This window comes from Oncorhynchus nerka, linkage group LG12 (assembly GCF_034236695.1).
Source record: "Oncorhynchus nerka isolate Pitt River linkage group LG12, Oner_Uvic_2.0, whole genome shotgun sequence".
Taxonomy (NCBI): domain Eukaryota; kingdom Metazoa; phylum Chordata; class Actinopteri; order Salmoniformes; family Salmonidae; genus Oncorhynchus; species Oncorhynchus nerka.
In genome coordinates, this window is record NC_088407.1 from 15,408,770 (window position 1) to 15,424,752 (window position 15,983).

Genomic DNA, 15,983 nt, shown 5'->3' on the forward strand with positions numbered 1-15,983 from the left:
TTGTGCCCAAGAGACCCCTTTTTTTGGACAAGCTATGTTTTCAAAACGTTTATATTTACATCAAATCTGATTTTCCTCCAGGGATGCAGAACCTCCTGCAGTATACGTAGATATCTGTCAGAGGGAAAACTGTATTTCCCTTGATGGAGTGATGCTGAATGTAAAAAATGGCTCAACTTACCGCACTCCCATCACATGACATGTGTGACGACCTCTGACCTTTGACTCCCGCCCGATCAGGCAGGTAGAGTGGTGATGACTCCAGTGGAAAGCTGTTTTGGTGCTGACATGACAAACAAGGAAAATAAATTAAATGGAGAAAAAAATAAACGGAACAGCCTGGTAACGATGGAAATGAAATGATTCATATCCCGTCAGTCAAGCATACGAGGATTCATCGGGTCACCTAACACTAATAATGGTTTATACTTGCAATAGAACAGAACCATATCATCATGAGAAAGTATACAACCTTCTAACAATGGATCCAGACAGGCACACACATGCAACCCCCCCCCGCCCCCGCCCAATCACACGCATAAACAGCCCAATGTAATGCCAGTGGAAAGGCCAGGTTCTTGTAGCAAAGCTACCTTAGCTGTAGTAATATACCAGGGGGTTCAGTACTAGCTGTAGTGATATACCAGGGGGTTCAGTACTAGCTGTAGTAATATACCAGGGGGTTCAGTATTAGCTGTAGTGATATACCAGGGGGTTCAGTACTAGCTGTAGTGATATAACAAGGGGTTCAGTACTAGCTGTAGTAATATACCAGGGGGTTCAGTACTAGCTGTAGTAATATACCAGGGGGTTCAGTACTAGCTGTAGTAATATACCAGGGGGTTCAGTACTAGCTGTAGTGATATACCAGGGGGTTCAGTACTAGCTTTAGTAATGTACCATGGGGTTCAGTATTAGGTGTAGTAATATACCAGGGGGTTCAGTATTAGGTGTAGTAATATACCAGGGGGTTCAGTACTAGCTGTAGTGATATACCAGGGGGTTCAGTATTAGGTGTAGTGATATACCAGGGGGTTCAGTATTAGGTGTAGTGATATACCAGGGGGTTCAGTATTAGCTGTATTAATGTACCAGGGGGTTCAGTATTAGCTGTAGTGATATACCAGGGGGTTCAGTACTAGCTGTAGTGATATAACAAGGGGTTCAGTACTAGCTGTAGTAATATACCAGGGGGTTCAGTACTAGCTGTAGTAATATACCAGGGGGTTCAGTACTAGCTGTAGTAATATACCAGGGGGTTCAGTACTAGCTGTAGTGATATACCAGGGGGTTCAGTACTAGCTTTAGTAATGTACCATGGGGTTCAGTATTAGGTGTAGTAATATACCAGGGGGTTCAGTATTAGGTGTAGTAATATACCAGGGGGTTCAGTACTAGCTGTAGTGATATACCAGGGGGTTCAGTATTAGGTGTAGTGATATACCAGGGGGTTCAGTATTAGGTGTAGTGATATACCAGGGGGTTCAGTATTAGCTGTATTAATGTACCAGGGGGTTCAGTATTAGCTGTAGTGATATACCAGGGGGTTCAGTATTAGGTGTATTAATATACCAGGGGGTTCAGTATTAGCTGTAGTGATATACCAGGGGGCTCAGTACTAGCTGTAGTAATGTACCATGGGGTTCAGTATTAGCTGTAGTGATATACCAGGGGGTTCAGTACTAGCTGTATTAATATACCAGGGGGTTCAGTACTAGCTGTAGTAATATACCAGGGGGTTCAGTACTAGCTGTATTAATATACCAGGGGGTTCAGTATTAGGTGTATTAATATACCAGGGGGTTCAGTATTAGGTGTAGTGATATACCAGGGGGTTCAGTATTAAGTGTAGTGATATACCAGGGGGTTCAGTATTAGCTGTAGTGATATACCAGGGGGTTCAGTATTAGCTGTAGTCATATACCAGGGGGTTCAGTACTAGCTGTAGTAATGTACCATGGGGTTCAGTATTAGCTGTAGTAATGTACCATGGGGTTCAGTATTAGCTGTAGTAATATACCAGGGGGTTCAGTACTAGCTGTAGTGATATACCAGGGGGTTCAGTATTAGCTGTAGTAATGTACTATGGGGTTCAGTATTAGCTGTAGTAATATACCAGGGGTTCAGTACTAGCTGTAGTGATATACCAGGGGGTTCAGTATTAGCTGTAGTAATATACCATGGGGTTCAGTACTAGCTGTATTAATGTACCAGGGGGTTCACTATTAGCTGTAGTAATATACCAGGGGGTTCAGTACTAGCTGTAGTGATATACCAGGGGGTTCAGTATTGGCTGTAGTATTATAGACCAGTTGATTCTGATTCTAGAACATAATTAGTTACTCTCTTTATTTAGACCAGTTGATTCTGATTCTAGAACATAATTAGTTACTCTCTTTATCTAGACCAGTTGATTCTGATTCTAGAAAAGCATTAGTTACTCTGATGATCTAGACCAGTTGATTCTGATTCTAGAACAGCATTAGTTACTCTGATGATCAAGACCAGTTGATTCTGATTCTAGAACAGCATTAGTTACTCTGATGATCTAGACCAGTTGATTCTGATTCAAGAACAGCATTAGTTACTCAGATGATCTAGTGCAGTTGATTCTGATTCTAGAACAGCGTTAGTTACTCTGACGATCTAGACCAGTTGATTCTGATCCTAGAACAGCGTTAGTTACTCTGATGATCTAGACCAGTTGATTCTGATTCTAGAAAAGCATTAGTTACTCTGATGATCTAGACCAGTTGATTCTGATTCTAGAAAAGCATTAGTTACTCTGATGATCTAGACCAGTTGATTCTGATTCTAGAAAATCATTAGTTACTCTGATGATCTAGACCAGTTGATTCTGATTCTAGAACAGCGTTAGTTACTCTGATGATCTAGACCAGTTGATTCTGATTCTAGAACAGCGTTAGTTACTCTGATGATCTAGACCAGTTGATTCTGATTCTAGAAAAGCATTAGTTACTCTGATGATCTAGACCAGTTGATTCTGATTCTAGAAAATCATTAGTTACTCTGATGATCTAGACCAGTTGATTCTGATTCTAGAACAGCGTTAGTTACTCTGATGATCTAGACCAGTTGATTCTGATTCTAGAAAATCATTAGTTACTCTGATGATCTAGACCAGTTGATTCTGATTCTAGAAAAGCATTAGTTACTCTGATGATCTAGACCAGTTGAGTCTAATTCTAGAAAAGCATTAGTTACTCTGATGATCTAGACCAGTTGATTCTGATTCTAGAACAGCATTAGTTACTCTGATGATCTAGACCAGTTGATTCTGATTCTAGAACAGCATTAGTTACTCAGATGATCTAGTGCAGTTGATTCTGATTCTAGAACAGCGTTAGTTACTCTGACGATCTAGACCAGTTGATTCTGATTCTAGAACAGCATTAGTTACTCTGATGATATAGACCAGTTGATTCTGATTCTAGAAAAGCATTAGTTACTCTGATGATCTAGACCAGTTGATTCTGATTCTAGAACAGCATTAGTTACTCTCATTATCTAGACCAGTTGATTCTGATTCTAGAACAGCATTAGTTACTCTGATGATCGAGACCAGTTGATTCTGATTCTAGAACAGCATTAGTTACTCTGACGATCTAGACCAGTTGATTATGTTTCTAGAACAGCATTAATTACTCTGATGATCAAGACTAGTTGATTCTGATCCAAGAACAGCATTAGTTACTCTGATTATCTAGACCAGTTGATTCTGATTCTAGAACAGCAATAGTTACTCTGATGATCTAGACCAGTTGATTCTGATCCTATAATAGCATCGTCCTGGGTACCAGTTTGTTTTGCCTCTCTTCCCAACTCCTTATGGAACTGTGATGTTTGGCTTGGTATTGAGATCAATAGGGCTGGTAAGAGAACAACCAGATCTGGTACCAGGCCAGCATACAGTGCCTTCGGAAAGTATTCAGACCCCTTGACTTTTTTTTAGGTTACAGCCTAATTCTAAAAATGATGAAATCGTTTTTTTCAGTCAATCTACACACAATACCCAATAATGACAAAGAAAACATTTTTTTTCTGAATTTCGACTAATTTATGAAAAAATTCAAACTGAAATATCACATTTACATAAGTATTCAGACCCTTTACTCTGAGTACTTTGTTGAAGCACCTTTGGCAGTGATTACAGCCCGAGTCTTCTTTTGTATGACGCTACAAGCTTGGCACACCTGTATTTGGAGAGATTCTCCCATTTTCTCTGCAGATCCTCTCAAGCTCTGTCAGGTTGGATGGGGAGCATTGGATGGGGAGATAATTCCAGGTCTCTCCAGAGATGTTTGATCGGGTTCAAGTCCGGGCTCTAGCTGGGCAACTTAAGGACATTCAGAGACTTGTCCTGAAGCCACTCCTGAGTTGTCTTGGCTGTGTGCTTAGGGTTGTTGTCCTGTTGGAAGGTGAACCTTCGCCCCAGTCTGAGATCCTGAGTGCTCTGGAGCAGGTTTTTATCAAGGATCTCTGTACTTTGCTCCATTCATCTTTGCCTCAATCCTGACTAGTCTCCCACTCCCTGCCTCTGAAAAACATCCCTTGCTGCCACCACCATGCTTCACCATAGGGATGGTGCCAGGTTTCCTCCAGACGGTTTCCTCCTTGGCATTAAGGCCAAAGTGTTCAATCTTGGTTTCATCAGACCAGAGAATCTTGTTTCTCATGGTCTGAGAGTCTTTAGGTGCCCTTTGCCAAACTCCAAGTGGGCTGTCTTGTGCCTTTTACTGAGGAGTGGCTTCCGTCTGACCACTCTACCATAAAGGCCTGATTGGTGGAGTGCTGCAGAGTTGGTAGTCCTTCTGGAAGTTTCTCCCATCTCCACAGAGGAACTCTATTGGATTCTTGGTCACCTCCCTGACCAAGGCCCTTCTCCCCCGATTGCCCAGCTTGGCCGGGCGGCCAGCTCTAGGAAGAGTCTTGGTGGTTCCAAACTTCTTCCATTTAAGAATGTTGGAGGCCACTGTGTTCTTGGGAACTTCAATGCTGCTGAAATGTTTTGGTGCCCTTCCCCAGATCTGTGCCTCGACACAATCCTGTCTCGGAGCTCTACGGACAATTCCTTCGACCTCATGGCTTGGTTTTCGCTCTGACAATCTCATAGCAAAGGTTCTGAATACTTATGTAAATAAGATATTTAAGTTTTATTTTATTTGTTATACATTCTTTTTTTAAATCGTAAAAACCTGTTTTTGCATTGTCATTGTGGGGAAATGTGTGTAGATGTCTGAGGAAATATTTTTTATTTAATCCATTTTACAATAAGGCTGTAACATAACAAGATGTGGAAAAAGTAAAGGGGTCTGAACACTGCGACTGTATTCCCACAACAATATCATAGCACATTAAAACGTCATGCTTTTATGCGTCTGTTCTAAGACGTGCGGAGTCCACTTCCCAAAATGGCACCCTATTCCCTATATAGTGCACTACGTTTGACTAGACCCTTATGGGACCGGGTCAAAAGTAGTGTACACTATATAGGGAATAGGAAGTCATTTGGAATGTACATTAAATATTCCCGAAGCCTTGTGGGTCCAGTGTGAACCCAGGGGGAGAGGGCCTTGAAGGGGGAGAGTCTTCCGGTTGTGACCTCTTATTCTCTTCTCCACACTGAGAATGACCTGACATTTATCCCCTAGACATAGCCTTCAGCGTTCAAAAGGAAGTTTGTCCTCTGTCTAAATCAACACAAGAGAGAGAGAATAGATGGATGTCTGTTCTTCTGTAATAGAATTGTGTGTGTGTTTCAACAAAGGGTGTGTTTGTAAGTTCGATCTGGAGTCCCTGAGTGTGCTCAGAGTGCGCTCTGGGCCGTAAGTACATTCAGAGAGTTTTCAGATTTTCCTTTCAGAAATTCAGAGCGTTCAGAGCGCACACTGGACACTGGCTGAGGAGTAGGGTTGATCCGAGTGCTCTGACCTGACAACAGCAGTCAAGCACCCAAGCTAACTGGCTAACGTTGGCTAGCTGGCTAGCTACTTCCAGACATAAATGACAGAACACTCTGACCCTTTTTCTCGCCTTGGCAGAGCTGGATGGGCTGTTTTCATGTTATCCAGTTCCTTGGTGACTGTAACTGTGCTGCTGGCAACCATTTAATTACACTTTTTTGCCGACTCTTACTGACACAGGCCATATTCAACAGGTGTTGACAGTTCGCTCTTACTGACACAGGCCATATTCAACAGGTGTTGACAGTTCGCTCTTACTGACACAGGCCATATTCAACAGGTGTTGACAGTTCGCTCTTACTGACACAGGCCATATTCAACAGGTGTTGACAGTTCGCTCTTGCTGACACAGGCCATATTCAACAGGTGTTGACAGTTCGCTCTTGCTGACACAGGCCATATTCAACAGGTGTTGACAGTTCGCTCTTACTGACACAGGCCATATTCAACAGGTGTTGACAGTTCGCTCTTGCTGACACCGGCCATATTCAACAGGTGTTGACAGTTCGCTCTTACTGACACAGGCCATATTCAACAGGTGTTGACAGTTCGCTCTTACTGACACAGGCCATATTCAACAGGTGTTGACAGTTCGCTCTTACTGACACAGGCCATATTCAACAGGTGTTGACAGTTCGCTCTTACTGACACAGGCCATATTCAACAGGTGTTGACAGTTCGCTCTTACTGACACAGGCCATATTCAACAGGTGTTGACAGTTCGCTCTTACTGACACAGGCCATATTCAACAGGTGTTGACAGTTCGCTCTTGCTGACACCGGCCATATTCAACAGGTGTTGACAGTTCGCTCTTACTGACACAGGCCATATTCGACAGGTGTTGACAGTTCGCTTTTACTGACACAGGCCATATTCAACAGGTGTTGAGAGTTCGCTCTTACTGACACAGGCCATATTCAACAGGTGTTGACAGTTCGCTCTTACTGACACAGGCCATATTCAACAGGTGTTGAGAGTTCGCTCTTGCTGACACAGGCCATATTCAACAGGTGTTGACAGTTCGCTCTTACTGACACAGGCCATATTCAACAGGTGTTGACAGTTCGCTCCTGCTGACACAGGCCATATTCAACAGGTGTTGACAGTTCGCTCTTACTGACACAGGCCATATTCAACAGGTGTTGACAGTTCGCTCTTACTGACACAGGCCATATTCAACAGGTGTTGAGAGTTCGCTCTTGCTGACACAGGCCATATTCAACAGGTGTTGACAGTTCGCTCTTACTGACACAGGCCATATTCAACAGGTGTTGACAGTTCGCTCTTACTGACACAGGCCATATTCAACAGGTGTTGACAGTTCGCTCTTACTGACACCGGCCATATTCAACAGGTGTTGACAGTTCGCTCTTACTGACACAGGCCATATTCAACAGGTGTTGAGAGTTCGCTCTTGCTGACACAGGCCATATTCAACAGGTGTTGACAGTTCGCTCTTACTGACACAGGCCATATTCAACAGGTGTTGACAGTTCGCTCCTGTTGACACAGGCCATATTCAACAGGTGTTGACAGTTCGCTCTTACTGACACCGGCCATATTCAACAGGTGTTGACAGTTCGCTCTTACTGACACAGGCCATATTCAACAGGTGTTGACAGTTCGCTCTTACTGACACAGGCCATATTCAACAGGTGTTGAGAGTTCGCTCTTACTGACACAGGCCATATTCAACAAGTGTTGACAGTTCGCTCTTACTGACACAGGCCATATTCAACAGGTGTTGACAGTTCGCTCTTACTGACACAGGCCATATTCAACAGGTGTTGACAGTTCGCTCTTACTGACACAGGCCATATTCAACAGGTGTTGACAGTTCGCTCCTGCTGACACAGGCCATATTCAACAGGTGTTGAGAGTTCGCTCTTACTGACACAGGCCATATTCAACAGGTGTTGACAGTTCGCTCTTACTGACACAGGCCATATTCAACAGGTGTTGACAGTTCGCTCCTGCTGACACAGGCCATATTCAACAGGTGTTGAGAGTTCGCTCTTACTGACACAGGCCATATTCAACAGGTGTTGACAGTTCGCTCTTACTGACACCGGCCATATTCAACAGGTGTTGACAGTTCGCTCTTACTGACACAGGCCATATTCAACAGGTGTTGAGAGTTCGCTCTTACTGACACCGGCCATATTCAACAGGTGTTGACAGTTCGCTCTTACTGACACAGGCCATATTCAACAGGTGTTGACAGTTCGCTCTTACTGACACAGGCCATATTCAACAGGTGTTGACAGTTCGCTCTTACTGACACAGGCCATATTCAACAGGTGTTGACAGTTCGCTCTTGCTGACACAGGCCATATTCAACAGGTGTTGACAGTTCGCTCTTACTGACACAGGCCATATTCAACAGGTGTTGACAGTTCGCTCTTACTGACACAGGCCATATTCAACAGGTGTTGACAGTTCGCTCTTGCTGACACAGGCCATATTCAACAGGTGTTGACAGTTCACTCTTACTGACACAGGCCATATTCATCAGGTGTTGAGAGTTCGCTCTTACTGACACAGGCCATATTCAACAGGTGTTGAGAGTTCGCTCTTACTGACACAGGCCATATTCAACAGGTGTTGACAGTTCGCTCTTACTGACACAGGCCATATTCAACAGGTGTTGACAGTTCGCTCTTACTGACACAGGCCATATTCAACAGGTGTTGACAGTTCGCTCTTGCTGACACAGGCCATATTCAACAGGTGTTGACAGTTCGCTCTTACTGACACCGGCCATATTCAACAGGTGTTGACAGTTCGCTCTTACTGACACAGGCCATATTCAACAGGTGTTGACAGTTCGCTCTTACTGACACAGGCCATATTCAACAGGTGTTGACAGTTCGCTCTTACTGACACAGGCCATATTCAACAGGTGTTGACAGTTCGCTCTTGCACGCTCAGACGAGAGTACTCCGAAAGAGGAGTAGATAGCCAGAGTGAATTTACGAACGCACCCTACGAAAAAACGGAACTTACCCCCTACTGAGGAATAGGGTGCCATTTTGGATGTACACTATATCTACAGTATATCCTATTCCACGGGGATTTGATGGTTGGATAATAGTACAGATGGGTGACAGTCAGCAATGATGACAACCGTCAAAATAAACCTTCTATGGTTTTCTGTTCATTACGTAGTCGTATATTCCATATGGGTTGTGGATAAAAATAATATTTGGGATGAAATCAAATCAAATCACATTTTATTCGTCACATACACATGGTTAGCAGATGTTATTGCGAGTGTAGCGAAATGCTTGTGCTTCTAGTTCCCGACCATGCAGTAATATCTAACAAGTCATCTAACAATTCCACAACAACTACCCAATACACACAAGTCTAAAGGAGTGAATGAGAATGTGTACATATAAGTATATGGATGAGCGATGGCCGAGCGGTATAGGCAAGATGCAGTAGATGGTATAAAATACAGTATTTACATGTGATATGAGTATGTGAGATATGTAAACATTATAACAGTGGCATTATTTAGAGTGGCGTTGTTTAAAGTGAAAAGTGATCCATTTATTAAAGTGGCCAGTGATTTGGTCTCAATGTAGGCAGCAGCCTCCCTGAGTTACTGATGGCTGTTCAGCAGTCTGATGGCCTTGAGATTAAAGCTGTTTTTCAGTCCCTCGGTCCCAGCTTTGTGGCACCTATACTGACCTCGCCTTCTTTATGGTAGCGGTGGGAACAGACAGAGGCTCGGGTGCTTCTTGTCCTTGATGATTTTTTTGGCCTCCCTGTGACATCGGGTGCTGTAGGTGTCATGGAGGGCAGGTAGTTTGCCCCCGGTGATGCGTTGTGTTGACCTCACCACCCTCTGGAGAGCCTTACGGTTGAGGGCGGAGCAGTTGCCGTACTAGGCTGTAATAGCCCGACAGGATGCTCTCGATTGTGCATCTGTAAAGGTTTGTCAGGGTTTTGGGTGACACATTTCTTCAGCCTCCTGAGGTTGAAGAGGCACTGTTGGGTGGACCATTTCAGTTTGTCTGTGATATGTACGCGGAGGAAGTTAAAACTTTCCACCTTCTCCACTGCTGTCCCTTTGATGTGGATAGGGGCGTGCTCCTCTGCTGTTTCCTGAAGTCCACGATCATCTCCTTTGTTTTGTTGACGTTGAATGGGAGGTTGTTTTCCTGACACCACACTCCGAGGGCCCTCACCTCCTCCCTGTAGGCCGTCTCGTCATTGTTGGTAATCAAGACCACTACTGTTGTGTCGTCTGCAAACTTGATGATTGAGTTGGAGGCGTGCATGGCCACATAGTCATGGGTGAACAGGGAGTAGAGGAGGGGGCTGAGCTCGTTGTAGTATTGAGACTATCGATTTGCGTTTTTCTTTTTAGTTGTCTGACATCCTTTTTTTTATGATGACCTTATCATATGCAACTCATCTCCTTTTCTCTTTCTCCCTCCACTCCTCTTCCATCTCCATCTACTCCTTTAATCACTCATCTTCGCTTCCCCCCCTTCCTCTGTCTCACTCTCACTCTCTCTCTCTCTTTCTCTCTCTAATTACTCTGAACATGTCTCTCTTCCAAAAAATATGTCTATCTCAGTGAGACAAAAATCGCATGAATAAAGGTTTTATATATATATATATATTTTTTTTTCTTTACACATCTAACACTATCTTTTTATTTTTCTCTCTCCTCTAGGGTGACCATACGTGGGCGACCATGTTGGGACAGAGTGTCCGTTTGCAGCCAGTACCCATCCAGAGCCTGTCTGAGCTGGAGAGGGCCCGGCTGCAGGATGTGGCCTGCTACCATCTGGAGAAGAGGGACCTGGACTTCAACATCAGCATCCCCAGAGGTACAGAACTGATAGGTCTGGGACTCTATGGCCATGCCAGAAAGGACGGATAGAGATATGTGTACGAGGCTGGTCTATCTCCAGATAATAAAGCTCTTCATTGCTCAATTGGGGTTTGAATCTGGAGGAGAAGGACCTCGTCCTCATAATCAGCGTCCCTAGAAGTACAGAGGAAGGGGTAGTAGTTAATATATGGCCATGCTAAAAGAAAGAAATATGTTATGGAATATGAGATGGAAGTCCCCAGAGCTTTACAAGTGAGGAAAAAATACTACAGTATATGTCCACACTATAAAGGGGAAGTAGACTCTATGGCCATACTAGAGAGGAGGTGTAGACTCTATGGCCATACTAGAGAGGAGGTGTAGACTATGGCCATACTATAGAGGAGGAGTAGACTCTATGGCCATGCTAGAGAGGAGGAGTAGACTCTATGGCCATACTAGAGAGGAGGTGTAGACTCTATGGCCATACTAGAGAGGAGGTGTAGACTCTATGCCCATACTAGAGAGGAGGAGTAGACTCTATGGCCATACTAGAGAGGAGGTGTAGACTCTATGGCCATACTAGAGAGGAGGAATAGACTCTATGGCCATACTAGAGAGGATGTGTAGACTCTATGGCCATACTAGAGAGGAGGTGTAGACTCTATGGCCATGCTAGAGAGTAGGTGTAGACTCTATGGCCATACTAAAGAGGAGTGTAGACTCTATGGCCATACTAGAGAGGAGGTGTAGACTCTATGGCCATACTAGAGAGGATGTGTAGACTCTATGGCCATACTAGAGAGGAGGTGTAGACTCTATGGCCATGCTAGAGAGTAGGTGTAGACTCTATGGCCATACTAAAGAGGAGGTGTAGACTCTATGGCCATACTAGAGAGGAGGTGTAGACTCTATGGCCATACTAGAGAGGATGTGTAGACTCTATGGCCATGCTAGAGAGGAGGTGTAGACTCTATGGCCATACTAGAGAGGAGGAGTAGACTCTATGGCCATACTAGAGAGGAGGTGTAGACTCTATGGCCATACTAGAGAGGAGGAATAGACTCTATGGCCATACTAGAAAGGAGGTGTAGACTCTATGGCCATACTAGAGAGGAGGTGTAGACTCTATGGCCATACTAGAGAGGAGGTGTAGACTCTATGGCCATACTAGAGAGGAGGTGTAGACTCTATGGCCATGCTAGAAAGGAGGAGTAGACTCTATGGCCATACTAGAGAGGAGGTGTAGACTCTATGGCCATGCTAGAGAGTAGGTGTAGACTCTATGGCCATACTAGAGAGGAGATGTAGACTCTATGGCCATACTAGAGAGGAGGTGTAGACTCTATGGCCATACTAGAGAGGAGATGTAGACTCTATGGCCATACTAGAGAGGAGGTGTAGACTCTATGGCCATACTAGAGAGGATGTGTAGACTCTGTGGCCATGCTAGAGAGGAGGTGTAGACTCTATGACCATACTAGAGATGAGGTGTAGACTCTATGGCCATACTAGAGAGGAGGTGTAGACTCTATTGCCATACTAGAGAGGATGTGTAGACTCTGTGGCCATGCTAGAGAGGAGGTGTAGACTCTATGGCCATACTAGAGATGAGGAGTAGACTCTATGGCCATGCTAGAGAGGAGGTGTAGACTCTATGGCCATACTAGAAAGGAGGAGTAGACTCTATGGCCATACTAGAGAGGAGGTGTAGACTCTATGGCCATGCTAGAAAGGAGGAGTAGACTCTATGGCCATACTAGAGAGGAGGTGTAGACTATGGCCATACTAGAGAGGTGTAGACTCTATGGCCATACTAGAGAGGAGTAGACTCTATGGCCACACTAGAGAGGAGGAGTAGACTCTATGGCCCTGCTAGAAAGGAAGAATACTCTATGGCCATACTGGAAAGGACGGATTTATATAGACATATAGTCCTGGAATAACATGATTTACATTTCTTAAACATTCATTTTTTAAATAAAATCTATTTTCTGAACATATTGAACAAGATAAAGAGGGATTTGTTATGATACAGATGTGATATACAGTATGATATGTAAATCATGCAGCGCCGTGTCACGATCGCAGATTTTAGAGAAACAACAAATGTCGGAACATATAAGTGTCTTCTATCGGCTGAAAGCTTCAATTCTTGTTCATTTAACTGCACTGTCCAATTTACAGTAGCTATTACTGTGGAAAAAATGCCATGCTATTGTTTGAGGAGAGCTCCTAACAACAAAATACTTTTATCACCAAGATAGGTTTGATAAATTCACCTCTGAAGGTGAAATGTGTACCTACATTCTGAAATCTTGCTCTGATTTATCATCCAAAGGGTCCCACGGATAACATGAAGTGTCATTTTGTTAGATACAATCATTTTTCATATCCCAAAAAGGTCCATATAGCATGCACGATTGATTTTGTATTTCCACTCGTTCAATTTGCAAAGAAAGGCATCTGTGAAAATCTCACCCTAAACGTCGTTTCAACCAGTCAAATCACATTCGTATTTATTCCTCAGAGATCCTAGAACGTAACCAGACTTCACTATATCATTAGGAGTGTAGTATATCATATTGGACACCAAATTTGGTCAGAGAGCGAAGCCTTCATGGCACTGCCAATGACGCGGGGCGGTCTTCACATGATCGATTGTAACTTTGTCAAATAAGCACCAATCGTGGTCAAACAAAGCTAGCTAGATAGCCAATGAGTTTCCGGAATCCCCGTATCTGTCGCAAAATGTAGCTGCTAACCTTGTGCGACAGCAAGCCTTTTCCTTTTGGACAAAAATGATAAGAATATGGAGCATTAGGAAGTTATGAAAACTGTCTGTTTTGTAAATGTTGAACATACAATATGGCTACTAATACTGGAAAAGCTAAATCAAAGTCCAAGTATACAAATGTGACGATATTCTTGCGGAAAAATGTCATGTGAATGTAAATGTCTCCTTCACGATTTGCCCAAATGTACCTGGGTGACTTCACACTAAATGTCATGTAGTTTGCTCATACTTCAAAGTTATCCATCTGAAACTTTGCACATACCATCTTGTGGACACCATGGGAATTACAACCAGAGTGATGGCTAGATGTGGGACCTTTCTGTTGCATTTCAAAGAGATAAAATAAAAAAATAAAAATGAAACAGTTGTTTATTTCTTTGTATTTTCTTCTACCAGATCTATTGTGTTACATTCTCCTACATTTAATTCACATTTCCACAACTTCAAAGTGTTTCCTTTCAAATGGTACTAAGAATATGCATATCCTTGCCTCAGGGCCTGAGCTACAGCCTATGTGTTACTTCAATACATCTCAGAGAGAAGCAATCGGTGTAGAAGGGCCTTGGTCAGGGGGGGGGGCCAACAACCCAACGGTCACCAATCTAATCTGGTCAAATCTAATCTGGTCAAATCTAATCTGGTCAAATCAAATCTAATCTTGTATAATCTAATCTAGTCAAATCTAATTCAAAGAGTAGGAGTAACAAGAGTCGAAGGGGTGGTAGGGTGTTACATTCCTCTCTCTTGTCACCAGGGTTACATAAGAGGCGTCACCCTGAACAGTCTCAGTGCTTCTCCATCCATGTCTATTTTCAGAATATTAACCTCTTGACCTTTAACCCCTGACCTCTCTCTAAATAGTCAACTGTCTGGACACTGTCGTGGGCACGTTTACCGGTCGAAGCAGCAGAATAACATCCCAAAGTTATGTCTCTTTCGTTGATTTATTGTGTGAGGTTTTATTTTTATTACCTGAAGTAAAAGAGTAGAAAGGACTCCTGTATATTTACAACTAAAAAAATATTGTATTGGAAAGTGTAACTTTTTTTGGCACAATGGTTAGGAATGGAGAATAGAATATAGTAACTTTATTTTATCTAGGGGGAACTTCAGTTTGTTCACTTTGGGTTAGTGGCTGGTTGGTTTCATAACACAATCAAGTTCTTTGTCAACACAATTTTTTTCCCAGCACATCCATGTTTTATCCATTTGTTCCCATGGATACTGTTGTCATTGTGAATCATTTGGGATTCAGCCTTGATAAACTCGTAGTAGATTAATTGTATATGTTTGCCATATGTTGGACCGGAAAACAGCAATGTGAGAATTATCTGCAGTACAGATGTAGGGTCTTAATTTGATCACTCTTTTGTTGCTGATAACTTTTTTGTGCATTTTCAGGTTTAAAATGGCTTCTTAAGTTTGTAATTTCCACTTTAAGATGTCAGATGTGATTTTCCCTAACAAAAAATTTATCAACCCCTACATTACTTTTAATACACATATTAATTTAAATATTCTGTTGCTGAGGGATGATTTTTATGCTGTAGCAAACTAGCTCAAATTAAGAGCCTACATCTGTATGTTTTAAGTAATATCATGTGTCGTTAGTCCACATCACTTATAGGAAGTTTTTTAAACCGCTTTCCCCTCTCTCCCTCTCTCTCCCTCTTTCATCCCTCTCTCTCCCTCTTTCATCCCTCTCCCTCTTTCATCCCTCTCTCTCCCTCTTTCATCCCTCTCTCTCCTTCTTTCATCCCTCTCTCTCCCTTTTTCATCCCTCTCTCTCCCTCTATCTACCCCTTTCGTCCCTCTTTCATCCCTCTCTCTCCCTCTTTCATCGCTTTTTCATCCCTCTCTCCCTCTTTCATCCCTCTATCTCCCCCTTTCATCCCCCTCTCTCCCTCTTTCATCCCCCTCTCTACCCCTTTCATCCCCATCCCTCCCCCTTTCATCTCCTGCTCTACCCCTTTCATCCCCCTCTCCCTCTTTCACCCCCTCTCTCCCTCTTTCACCCCCTCTCTCCCTCTTTCACCCCCTCTCTCCCTCTTTCATCTCTCCCTCTTGTCTCCATCTTTCTCTCCCTCTTTCTCCCTCTATTCTCCCTCTTTATTTCTCCCTCTTTCATCCTTTTCATCCCTCCTTTTTCTCTCTTTTCCCAAACTCTGTGATCTAAGGGATATGGCCCCTCTCTCTGGGGTGACGTTTCCCATGGGTACAGATCTAGGATCAGCTTCCCATCCCCCAATTCTGACCGTAACCATTAGTGGGGGAAATGCTCAACTGAATCAGGATCAGCGTCTAGGGGCAACTTCACGCTCCTCCTGGGCCCCTCAGTAATGCATATTTTCTGAAACACAGCTGCTATAC

The 15,983-nt window shown here is 43.4% G+C and overlaps 1 protein-coding gene across 3 annotated transcripts in view; it reads left to right on the plus strand.

Annotated features, from left to right (window-relative positions):
- LOC115139036 (rho GTPase-activating protein 6-like) overlaps window positions 1-15,983 on the plus strand; it is a 178,702-nt gene that overhangs the window by 59,386 nt on the left and 103,333 nt on the right. For all 3 annotated transcript variants that reach the window (XM_065025273.1, XM_065025274.1, XM_065025275.1), the window contains exon 2: window positions 10,676-10,832. In XM_065025273.1, coding sequence (XP_064881345.1) covers window positions 10,676-10,832 — 157 coding nt within the window. The remainder of the gene's footprint in view (window positions 1-10,675; window positions 10,833-15,983) is intronic.